Raw genomic sequence first — 12,683 nt, forward strand, 5'->3', positions numbered from 1 at the left:
CCTGAATCTGTCTCAGTTCCCCTAAACTGAAGAGTTACTCCACTCCAAACTACCAGGTCTCCTGATGCTCTGTTGGGACAAAACAGAATTACAGATTGCAGTGTTGGCCATAGCAATGTCCTGAGGCTTCCAGAGTATCAGCATCTCTTTCTTCTTTTGCTCTCTATCCAAACAAAGGCACCAATTTGTCTTCTCCATATTTTCTCCAGGCTTGAGCTAAATTTCATTTGGGTTAGATGGGATTTAGCTAACTGCAGCAGTAACCATCAGCAGAGAAGGAAGAAGGATTTTGAAACAGTTGCTTGTGTTTTTTCTTTTTTTATGATTAAAGCTTCCCTTTAGACACAAAGGAAGAGAAACCTGGAAGTTGTGAAACCTAAGGAACAAGGAACCTAACTGTTGCTTTTTAATAAAAGCTGAGTTGTTAAATTACATTAATAATTAAAAACAATTCTGTTGATTGACTTAGTTAATTAAAAAGTGAACAGTCCGTACTTCCAGGGTAACGAGAAAACTATATCAAAGTGTATAATATACCTACAGTGCTTTTCCAGGGAAGGAAAATTTTTCCAGACCATCCTGATCAAACCAATAAATGCCTTATGTTATAAAGTATAAGGTAAAAATTCTGGTATAAAGGACAGTGCAGTAGTATGAGAGACTCTCACACAGAGGCTGGGCGGCCTTCAGAACATCATTTAGCTTTTATGTGCCTTTTTCTCTGGAGACTTTAAAGCCCATTCAGTCCCAGCGTCTTCTGTAGGCAGAGCTGCCACCCAGCAGCTCAGGCATTCCAGGGCCACATCCAACCTGGCCTTGACCACCACCAAGGATGGGGCCTCCACAAATTTTCAGGGCAGCCTGTGGCCTCACCACCCACTGAGTAAAAAGTTTTTACCTAACTTCTAAACTAAAGCTGCCCTCTTTTAGTTTTATACCCATTCAACCTTGTCTTCTAACTATGAAGTCATGTAAAACGTTGGTCCCTCTCCTGCCTGTATGCACCCTTCATGCATTAGAAGGCTGCAATAAGGCTTTCCTGGCACATTCTCTTCTCCAAACTAAACAAGCCCAACTCCCTCAACCTATCTTCATAGGAAAGGTGCTCCAGCCCTTTGATCATCTTTGTGGCCCTCCTCTGGACCCACTTCAGCTGCTCCACATCCTTTCTGTACTGGAGGACCCAGGCCTGGATACCAGATGGGCCTCACAAGGGCAGAGCAGAAGGGAGAAATCACCTCCCTCGCCCTGCTGGCCACCCCTCTTCTCATGCATCCAGGGACACAGTTGGCCTTCCAGGCTGCAAGGACACATTACTGGCTCACATCCAACTTCTCAACCACCATTAAGTTAAATTCTTCTCTGCAGGACTGATCTCAATGAGTTCTTCTCTCAGCCTGCACTCATATCTGGGACTGCCCCAAACCAAGTGAAAACCTTGCACTTGGCCTTTTGAGCCTCATTGGACTCTTATGTGACCACTTACAGAACGTGTTCAGTTCTCTTCCTTCTGTTGTGTCAACTGCACCACTCAGTTTGACGTCATCAACAAACTCACTGAGGGTATACTCAATCCCACTATCTAGGTCATTGATATTGAAGAACACTGATCCCAAGACGGAACCCTGAGCATACCATTTATGACTGGCCTCCATCTGGACACAAAGTCATTAACCACAACACTCTGGCTATGACCATCCAACCAGTTCTTTATCCAGTGAACAGTCTAGCCTTCAAATCCATATCTCTCCAACTTAGAGATAAGGAAGCGGTGCAGGACCATGTCATAGGCCTTGCCCAAGTCCAGGTAGAGGACATCAGTCAACCTTTCTTTATTTACCAGACCTGTTACTCCACCATAGAAGGCTGTCAGATTGGTTAGGCACAGTCTGCCTTTGGTAAAGTTGTGCTGGCCGTCTCAAATGAAACTGGCCAGAACATTTTTTTTTTCCCTATCCAAATACTAATTTATATGTATGTTTTAAAGAATCAGTCCAGTAGAAGAAACATTTTTAAACATAGGTTTCAAGCAATTTTTAATTTCTCTTTGTTGAGAAAATTAATTTTGTCCATCTTTATTTAATTTCGTCCATCTTTGTGTCTTACCCTTACTCCTCTTGGAAAGGGTAAGGTGAGGAAGACAAACAATCCAGGGTAAAGGCCCTAACAGCTTCCTGGTTTGTTAAATGAGATTACAAAACAGAAAGTAACATGTAAAGACAGTCAGTAGCAAAATCTACTCCCAGACTTGTTTTCCACAGGGGGAAAGGTCAAATTGTTGACATCATAGTTTTAGTGATATCTGTCATTTTTCCATTACAGGCTATAAATGTTTATCTGGGTTCCACATATTCAGGTATGGAATCAAAATGCTGGTAATGTTGGTGGTTCAAATTCATAACACATACAAAGGCATTGTAACCAGTGGAATTATGCACTGGGCAAACAGCAGTATCTGGGTCATGCAGTCTTGTAAGTGATATCAGATCTAAAATATCTCATGCTCTCCCTTTGGTGGATGACAGCTACACGGTAGTAAAAGCCACAGGTGAGAACAGAAAAGCCTCTAGTACATCAAGACCCAACATCAGACAATATTCTCTAGTGCGGACGCTTGCCTTTTTTGTTACTAACCTTAGATAAAACAAACTGGGGCTCAAGTCCTTATCCAGGCAAAATCCTCAGCAACTTCAATAGGAGTCTTGCCTAAGGACCACAGGAGTGATTCATCCCAATGTCTAATGTCCTGATGTCCCCAAAGCTTCTTCTAGGCAATATACCAACTGTGGATTCCAGTTTGACATTGGAAACATAAACCCATTTTGCAACATGAGCTTCTCTTTCCACACAAGAAAAACAAAGCATTTACCAAAGCATTTTACTAAATCTGCACAAACTGTAGTATTCATACAAAGAACAGCTTTTGAGCTACCTTGAATACGACAAGGTAGAAAAATGCCACTGGAATTGTTTACTACAATACATGGATCAGGCAAGGTACATGTCCAAGAGCTGCTGACACTCCTATCCAAGCAAATCATGGTTTTGGACCTCTACAGCTGAGTGCATGAGGGATGTTTTTTCATCCTAGGAGAATCAAATATGTGCACTAGGAACCAGAAAACGCTTATTTTGTCTCTGTCTCCAGGTGAAAGAGAATCAATCACAGCTGCTAAACTTTGTGAAACGCCTACCAATTGTCCAACAATTTTTGGCACTGCAGCTAATCTTTCCATAGTTAGCAGATGATTATTTTCCACATCAGCAGACAATGATAAAAGAAGATGATAGTATGATTTCTTCTTCTTTAGATGAGGTTTTAAAAGATAATAAATCACTTTACAACACTGGCTTTTATTTCATCATATATATGCATGGAAAGCAAGATGCAACCAAGTTGTATGACACTCTCAAATCATAAACTAGACTGAGGACTAGACTGGTAAAAGTTTTGTCTTCAAGACCGTGCCTCTTGGAGCTTTTGCTTAGATTATCTTAAGTCCCACATGAGCACTGTGTTTTACTAATTGCCTTTTGACAATAGGCAAAAATAATCTAAAATATCAGACTGTACATTCTTGGCAAGGAGTGATTGCCCAAGTCCTTCCATATGTATATGAAATACACTGGGACAAATTCTGCAAATGAAATTAGAATAAATTAGGGTGAACGGATTTACCATCAGTAGATACCTTCAAGCATTTCAAATGTTCTCTGGTTAAACAACACACAAAAACTGCTCAGGGTTGCCCAGGATTTAGTGACAACTTTCACTGTAATCAGTGGAAATTATTTGGTACTCAATGAAATCAACAGAGTCTCCTTGCGGTATAAAAGTTGACTTTCTAAAAGAAAGTCAAGTCAACAAGAACTGGACAGATAAAACCTAAAAAGCCTGAACTTTTAGAGAAGGTGGTCATGCTTTTATTTCTGTTGTGAAATAGAGTCAAACTATGTGCTATTAGAGCTCTTGGGAATTAAGCCCTGTTTCAATTGAAATTATTGAGTCTACTGTTTCTAGAGTTCTTGAATTCTTTTCCTTTCTTTTTATTTTCTGTTTGAACCGAAGCATCAGCTCAACTATGCTGTTCTCCTTACTTCTGGCTCAGAATTCAGAAGCACAAAGCATGAAAGACAAAGATTTTCTGAAGTCTCTAATGGTCCATAAGATCCCTATTTCTTCTAAAAGTTTTACTTGGCACCTGAAAACTTCCTCCCTGTTTCAAAACCATTTTCTCTTAGGGAAGGCTCTCATAAAACTGAGATTAAATACTACCATGAAAACATAGTGCTGTTCACAAGAAACAGCGACTGGATGAGTAAGACAAAATCTGCAGCCCACCTAAAAATAGAGATGCTAGTAAATATTTCCAAAGGTCACCAACATACTGGAATAACTGCTCTGAAAGTAGAAACTGAGATTATTCTTTTTTAACAGCTTAGATTTTTAAGAATTTTAGAATTTTCCTGTATTTCTCAACTTCATCAACTTCCACTGTGCATTTTTATATTTCTACTTGAGTTAAGGCATAAATTTGCACATACCGTCAAGCCTTTCCCCCCTGCATCTTTCATTATTCAATGTACTGAAATTTTGCTATATGTTTTGATAGGCAACACACTGACTTGCTGTGTTTTTACTGCTGCGCTGCATGAAAATCTGATTATTTACAGTAATCAGTTCCATTGCAATAGAGCCCTGGAGTATGATTAGGATTCAGACTTTTTTTGTAGGGTAAGCTACTTGCAAAGCAGCCCTTGAGTTTACAGTACTACCTTAGATATGACTTAACTGGAAGAATGAGTATTCCTGAATCAAAGAAAGGCTTTATTACCAAACTCCAGGCCAAACAGCAAGCTCTGTTACTCCTTTAGATATTAATGTGGCTGTGCTCACATGGCAGGCAGCAACACCAAATAGGACTGAAACATAGTGAAACAGAGGGAGGGCAAAATCTGAGCAGTCAGAAACATCAAATTGCTTTTCCTTGCCCATTCACAGCTTTTTACTGACCCTAGTGCAGTCAGTGTGAATTTTGCCAATTAACTTCAATAGGAGGAGAATCTGGGTTGGATTGAGGTTTCCTGTTCCTGCCCACAGCGACGCAGATGTACGGCAGACCACACTCAGGAAAAATAAAAAAGGGCAAATTTCCAGTTGCTGTGGCAACAGGAGGGATGATTCTCTTCACTATCATGTAATTTTGAAATTCAGTAAGTGCTTTGTGCCATGACATGTGTTCCTCTCCTCTGTCAAATTTATGGTATTTCTTTCCTCTTGCAGGAGGCACACCAGGGAAATAGCATAGGAGAAAACCATGAACACAAATAGCCTCTAGGAGCCTTTTCACATTTCCCATCTCATACTTTCCAAAATAGAAAAAGCATATATTCGAACAACAAGTAAAAAGAACTGCCTTCAACATACAGTTTCCAAAACATATAAGATGAATTCAGACCACTCTGTGAATGCACTTCAGTGAATGTGCTATGACTGGTATAGAACTGCCTTAGAAGAATGCTAAGACTTCTGCCACAGAAAACATCCGCTAAAGGCTACACAGACTGTCCAGGTTTGGCTGCTGCCACCTTCTTTTCTCACCCTCTCTTCTACTGGGGAATCTCTTGCTGCAGTGCAAGCATTTCATTAAGGGCTGTAAACACCCAGTGTCAAAATAATATGGCAAGATTAAACATCTTCAGGAAAGCAATGGAATATACAAAATGTAACCTATGGTTCCCAAAATACTGACAAAGGCAGTCAAACCAAAGGCGATGCAAGTGCAGTTCTCTTCCCCTCTTCCTCCCGTTCTCTTTTCTACAGGAGGCAGTTCTTAGGCTGGCAGTTCTCTTTTCAGGGTATGAAGGCAAAAAAACTGGCCTCTTCAGCCAAGGACAGAGAAGAGACTGAAAACATATGTTCTCTGTGTTTGGGATGATTCAGTTTAGGTATAGTACCTGGGTAAGAGCACAGATGGTGTAAACTGCTGATTCTCAGAGTTGCAGATTTATATTAGCTGAGATTTTACTTTAATAAGTATATTTTTACTAAAACAAACAAACAAACAAAACCTCCCCAAACTTGCATACAATTTCCAATGGGAAATTGAGGAAGTAAAAATTAGCATGACTTCTTCAAAATAATGATGTGAGTCACTATCTGTAACCTAAATCTCCTAAGCATCAGCATAATATAACCAAAGCAAAGGCAACTAAAGAGAAGGGTTGATCAGCCTGGAGAAAGAAAGTTTTGGGGATAACTCACTGTGCTCTTCCAGTATTTAATGGACTGTTCTAAAAAAAATTACAGTCTGAGGGTGATAAGAGAAGGGGGAGTGGGTTTTAAACCACAAGAGGGGAGATTCAGGTTAGATATTAGGCGGCAATTATTCACTCAGACTGTACTGAGGGCCTGGCACAGGCTGTCCAGAGAAGCTGTGGGTGCCCCATCTCTGGCGGTGTTTGAGGCCACACTGAATGGGGCCAAATAGGCAGGTACAGTAAGTGTACCTGGAGTTTCTGCCTCTTTGTGGTGGATGAAGCATGACAGTCAAGCATGTCAACAAATGAAGTGAATATGACACCTTAGGAAGTCTAAACTTTAAAAATGGAGTAGCAATTGTCACGTGAATAAAGACTGAAATTCAGAAGTATCAGGAAATACAATAGAGCTTAAACAATGTGATACCTGCAATTGAACAAAAGTATATACAACAGCCTACTAGAAAAGAAAAAATGAATGTGATTTATGAAATATGAACAACCAGAATACAAACTCCTCAACTCTGCTAGGTGGGGGCAAGCATCAAGGTATCTTTATTGGCTTGAGGGTTGGGGCTGGAAATGGGAAACCTGATGTTGCTTTTTACCTTTCATATTCAGTGCTATTGGCTTCTACATCAGAGGAAGGCAACATGAAGACCCATTACTTCCAATGTTAAAAATGCCTTTGTCAGGAAGGAGGCCAAGGTACAGCACCAAACAGTATAGAATAGTATAGACTAGCAAAGTTGGAAGGGGACTTCAAAGATCATTGAGTTAAGGCATGTTATTGAGGGCATTGTCCAAATGGCTCTTGAACATGACAGACACAAGGTATTAACCACCTTCCAAAGAAGCCTTTTCCAGCATCTGATCATGCTCCATAGTAAAGCAATGTTCGTTAATGCTCAGTCTGAGCATTAGAATAGCTTTTGGTATTCTGTTCTTCAGAGACTTCTTAGCATGACTTTTCCCCTGTACATGGCCAAGCTGTGGACACAGCTTTCCTTCACATTCTGAGCAATTACTGTCAACAAAGGTATAATGCTATGATACACCACTAGACACTGTAGACACCTGTTTGCAAGTCTGGTCTGTCATGTAGTAAAAACTGATTAAGGTGAAGAGAAATTATATATTATGTAGTAGGGGCTGGTTAACACCGCTGTCCCTGCATGATACTTAGAACCAATGGCACTTAAGAAGCTGCATAAACAGTTTGGAAAAGAAACAGGTAAGAAATTTGCTAATAGTGCATAATTCTATCATTAACAGGCAACTGTGAGAAGCTCTTGAGAAACTGTCAGATGTAATATTACATCTGGTTTTATAAGCCCTTTCTTACAAAACTCACTTTATTAATCCCAACAAGAACTGAAAGGAAGCTGGAGATTAAATCTTCCTGTTCTTACTATCACTACACAGAAAAGGAGTTTGTTAGCTCCAATTTGGACTGACCTCACCACACTGCAATGAATGCCACGAATCTACATCTGTCCTATCCCAAAACACTTTTACCAAAGCATAATTAATTTTATGTTCATTAAAAAGGAAAAAGCTCAAATTAGAAAGTAGCCCTGGCAGGTTCTTATCACAGTACCTACCTCTCTGGCAACAATTTTCTTTACCAGGCATGCCTGTAGGCGGAACTTCCCATAGAAGTAAAGGGAAAGCCTCCTGGTAACTTCAATGACCCACCAATCAGCTTCTCCACTCCAATGCCATATGAGGATATCAAGCACTATCCATTACAGTGGTGCCTTTTTCTTAATATTGAACTTTGTCTACAAAGAAATGAAATGGGGTCGCCAGACATGATCTTCCATATATTGTATTCCACAGGAGAGCAAATTTTGGCCATGAATAAAAAAATAATTACTGAGAGATTACTGAGGTTAAATGATAAAAGCTGTAATTCCTATGAAGGCACCAACATAAAAGTAACATGTCCTGGGGAAGTATGAGCAAGTGTCCCCAGTGACCCCCACAAATCCAGACACTTAGATATCATAGATATGACTTGATATTAATGACCCCCACAAGTTTCTTTCTTTCTTTCTTTTTCTTTCTCTTTCTCCTTTTCCTTTTCCTTTTCCTTTTCCTTTTCCTTTTCTCTTTCTTTCTTTCTTTCTTTCTTTCTTTCTTTCTTTCTTTCTTTCTTTCTTTCTTTCTTTCTTTCTTTCTTTCTTTCTTTCTTTCTTTCTTTCTTTCTTTCTTTCTTTCTTTCTTTCTTTCTTTCTTTCCTTCCTTCCTTCCTTCCTTCCTTCCTTCCTTCCTTCCTTCCTTCCTTCCTTCCTTCCTTCCTTCCTTCCTTCCTTCCTTCCTTCCTTCCTTCCTTCCTTCCTTCCTTCCTTCCTTCCTTCCTTCCTTCCTTCCTTCCTTCCTTCCTTCCTTCCTTCCTTCCTTCCTTCCTTCCTTCCTTCCTTCCTTCCTTCCTTCCTTCCTTCCTTCCTTCCTTCCTTCCTTCCTTCCTTCCTTTAATTTATTTATTTATTTATTTTTCTGAAAGTGTTCTGACAACTACAGGGCATATTATTCAGTCTCCTCAAAGATCATAAGAATCTGATACAACTCTTGCTTTTTTTGCATAGGATTAACTTTCCAATGTCCAGTCCTCCTGGACATGTATGGCTTTGATCTGATCACCCCATGGATTTTGCTTATATGTTAACCAGGGAGCTATAGAGAAACGTCTTCTCTTCCAAAATTAAGTTCGGATAATGCAGACTTAAGTAAGGAAAACTAAAAGTAGCCCCCATCTCCATTAGCCTAAAGGTTCAAACACTGATATTTCCCAGGTATGATGGAAATAGGTATGACCTATGATGACAACTGCTAGATGTTTCTGAAGTGATTCAGATACTGGTAAAAGATAAGGTGGAGTTAGAAGATAGAGCTAAGGTAGTTAAATGTAAGGAATCTTTCTTCAAACCCATCGTTCTAATAAGAAGAAAGAATTGGCATATTCTCACTTTGTACAAACATATTCTCAACTCCAAAACAGAAGAAAAGGAGGTAATTCCTTTGCAAGAAATGTCAGAAAGCTAAATTCCAGCCTGGCAAAAGCAAATGCAACTCCAGTCATTTCAATGGAGCCACAGATGGCCCACTTAATGTACAACAGGGTTGACTTGGCCCTTCTCCCATACTGTGGCATTGCTTTGCCTAGAAACCTTTGCTTTCAAAGTAATTAACCATGTGTCAACAGTCTGCAACACTGAACTTCAATTAAATAAATGAATAGGAGACAGATGTATATTTTAAAACTTACCACAGTAGTAAACTTCTAACAGCAAGTATTGATCTTTTTTCTGTTTAATATTAGGTTCTAATTTCAGTACTACAGACAAGAAACTGAGGATCAGCAGAACAATATCAATTCTTTTACACATATTTCTCCCTCCAACATATTCCAACATGTATTTCACTTGGATCACATATAAGCATAGTGAGAGCCTCAGGAAGAACTTGCTCTGCCCTATAGGCAATCTCAGCAGGATTGGAGCAGGAGGCATAGGCTCCCTTGCTAAAAGCAGAGAAAGATGGACAGAAGAAAATTGCTTACTGTTTCGAGGCTTCTCCTCATCCATGCCTTCATCTTCATTTTCTGGGTCAATATCTTCTGCTTGAGTTATCCAGTCTAAATAGCCCTTCAAATCCTCCTCTAGCTGTTGCTTTTCTCGTAACTTCTGGAAATCTCCCCGAGCCTTAGCCTTCTCTCTTTCCTTGGAAAATTCCCTAGCAAAAGGGAGGGAGGAACAGGATGTGGGTCGAGGGAGAGGAAGAGATTGAAAAACAGTGAGTTAGATCGATTTCCATCAGAAATTATCCATAACCTATGTAGTACACCCAGCCTTCTCTATTCTTTCAGGACAGATGGGAAAGAGTATCCTCGCTACGTACATTTGTGATACAGTTGGAGCAACCACATTTTTACTGATGCTTTGGAGAACACAATTACCGTTTTTAATCTTTTCATTCTCAGATTTGTTTGATAATTCAAGTAAAACTCACATGTGGTGCTTATGTACAATACCATATACCTTCTAACATTTTTTATCACTTGATATTCTCCAACACTTATCCATGAATATCTTATGTGAATAGTGGCCAACTTGATACAATGATGAACTGTTTGACAATAATCTGACATCTGGAGAGTAAGACAGTGGCTCTAATTTTCAGCCAGGTCTCAATCTGTCCATAAGATTATAGGTATAATCACAACTAAATGGCACTAATTGTAAGTGTAAGTAATGATACTCACAATTCTGTACACAGTTAATTATGTGCAATTTCACTCATGGGAGTGGACACTATATTTGAAAATTTAGATCTCAGTGTTTTATTGTAGGCATTTGATATTCAGGTCTATTCTCTGAAATGAAACATTTTTCAAATCTCAAGGTGAGTAGACAAATCTAAGCAGTAATGCCAGAAAGTGAAACAGAGTAGACATCTGATTACTTGATGGAAGACCACTATTGGAAATGTACAGAGGGCAGAGCAACAAGAATTTAATGTTGCTTAGCTATGATCCAGGATGTTTGCTTTGCCTTCTTCTCATCTGCTGTGCCATTTCTTCCTGTATGTCAGATACATCTATACTATCCTGTTTTGTTTTTTTCTCCTAGAAATGCCAATCTACCTCCTAATGTTTGTCCTTAGGCTTATTCCCAAAAAACAAACAGGAGACTTACCACTAACTTTACTGAAGTAATACTAGGTCTATGAAAATCCTACCCAAAAATTAATGAGTGTCCCATGAAGTGTCCTTAGTTTCCAGTAATGACACCATAGTACTTCCCTCCTGTCAGGTCAAAACCCACTGAAAGATTTCCATTCACTGTCTTTGGATCAGGTTTTTTTATGTTATGAGCTGTTCAGAAAACCAGCACAGCATCAGAATTAAAGTAAGATGTCTTCACTTAAAGATGAAGTTTGTGACAAAAGAAGCCTGTGTGATCCTCACTCCCGTCACAGTGCTTGCCACATGTCTCTTGGGTCAGTGATAAAGAAGGTGGAAATGAGGAAGAGAATCAGTGGCTTCTTAGGCCCAAAGAAGCCAACCCTGGGACCAAACAGCTGTAAGGCAGAAAAGCCTACTGCCAAGTAATGACCCAAGTAATGGGCAAGAATGACCCCAACAGTAACAAAACCTCTAGAAAATATTTTTAAAAAATCTAATCAATACCAACTATATTTTGCTGCTTCAATAATATGTTTTTCTGGGCCTTGCACTGTACCTCATTCAAATCAATGAATTAACTCTTCAAAAAAAAAAATAAAAAATCACCAAATGAAGCTATGTGTTATTAAACCAGTTTGAAAACTCAAATTCCAGTATTCCAATAATTGGGTCATAAACTTGTATTTTGGAGTCTCTAGAAGCAGTTTTGAAAGGGAATGGGCTCTCAATTCCAACTGAGAACTGCTTGTGTTTATATGTATATAACTTGCAAGAGGCAGCTTAAGAAACTGCAGTGTGAGGAATATCATGAAATGACAAAGTTTGCATAAAGAGATTTTTCTGTGCACTGAACTGGGTCACTTAATTAGATATATCTCAGTTGCGTGCCTGCTTGGGTCTTGCCAGCCCCATGCACTGTCTCCCTCAACTGGGACTTGGGCTGGGAGAAGAGACGACTAAACTGAAGCAAGATTTTAGCATGTTAGTATGTTGAATGCATAGAAGTTAATTTGTTACTAGCTTTTCAATGGCACAACTGAAAATATTTTGATCCTTTAGTCTAAAAGGTTTACCTTCCTCTTTCCTTTGTACAATGTATGGTATTCCAATTTTCATACGATTCTCCAAAGAAGACAACTTATTTAAATTATCTCAATTTCCACGCTCTGCTAACATTAAACTATTGAGAACAGGTGGCTCAGGAAACTGCTAATGCAATTCCAACCACTTGCCGTGTGGAATGCCAGCCTGTACTTGGGCAAACGTAGTTCACAATGAAGAATTATTACCCATGGTCATTTACTGTTCTATGTGAAATGAGTTGGTGACCTCAGTCCAGCTCCTATTGGAGGCAGGTGTGCACAGTACCTCTGCCACCATCGCAGCTGGTAGTAAATGTTCATTGTTTGCAGTTTCAGTGGGGACGCCAAGCTTCCAAATAGCCAATAAGCTTTCTGACAGAGGTGCCATCTTGAGCCTGGAGGTGGCCTTCTCAAAAATGAATAAATAAATAAATACAATGTCAGGATAAGGTCAGCAGAGGCTAGCAGAACCACCTGATCTTAGCATGAATTCTCACATTGAGAGGCGTTGTGGAACAGCTGAATTCTAGCAGTTCAAACCTCTTGCTTAGTGCAGAATAAGGCTTCAGATATGGCCCACGCTGACAGGTACAATGAGGATCTAGCCTGTTCTAGAATTGGATAAGGAGGTTGGTGGCCCTGCCTGTGGC

General features: G+C 39.6%; 1 protein-coding gene across 35 annotated transcripts in view; it reads right to left on the minus strand.

Annotated features, from left to right (window-relative positions):
- CACNA1C (calcium voltage-gated channel subunit alpha1 C) overlaps positions 1 to 12,683 on the minus strand; it is a 449,097-nt gene that overhangs the window by 121,882 nt on the left and 314,532 nt on the right. For all 35 annotated transcript variants that reach the window (XM_085540251.1, XM_085540241.1, XM_085540190.1 and 32 more), the window contains one exon: positions 9,827 to 9,999. In XM_085540251.1, coding sequence (XP_085396377.1) covers positions 9,827 to 9,999 — 173 coding nt within the window. The remainder of the gene's footprint in view (positions 1 to 9,826; positions 10,000 to 12,683) is intronic.

Source organism: Coturnix japonica, chromosome 1 (assembly GCF_054131305.1).
Source record: "Coturnix japonica strain WE chromosome 1, WE-NBRP24, whole genome shotgun sequence".
In the NCBI taxonomy this organism is placed as follows: domain Eukaryota; kingdom Metazoa; phylum Chordata; class Aves; order Galliformes; family Phasianidae; genus Coturnix; species Coturnix japonica.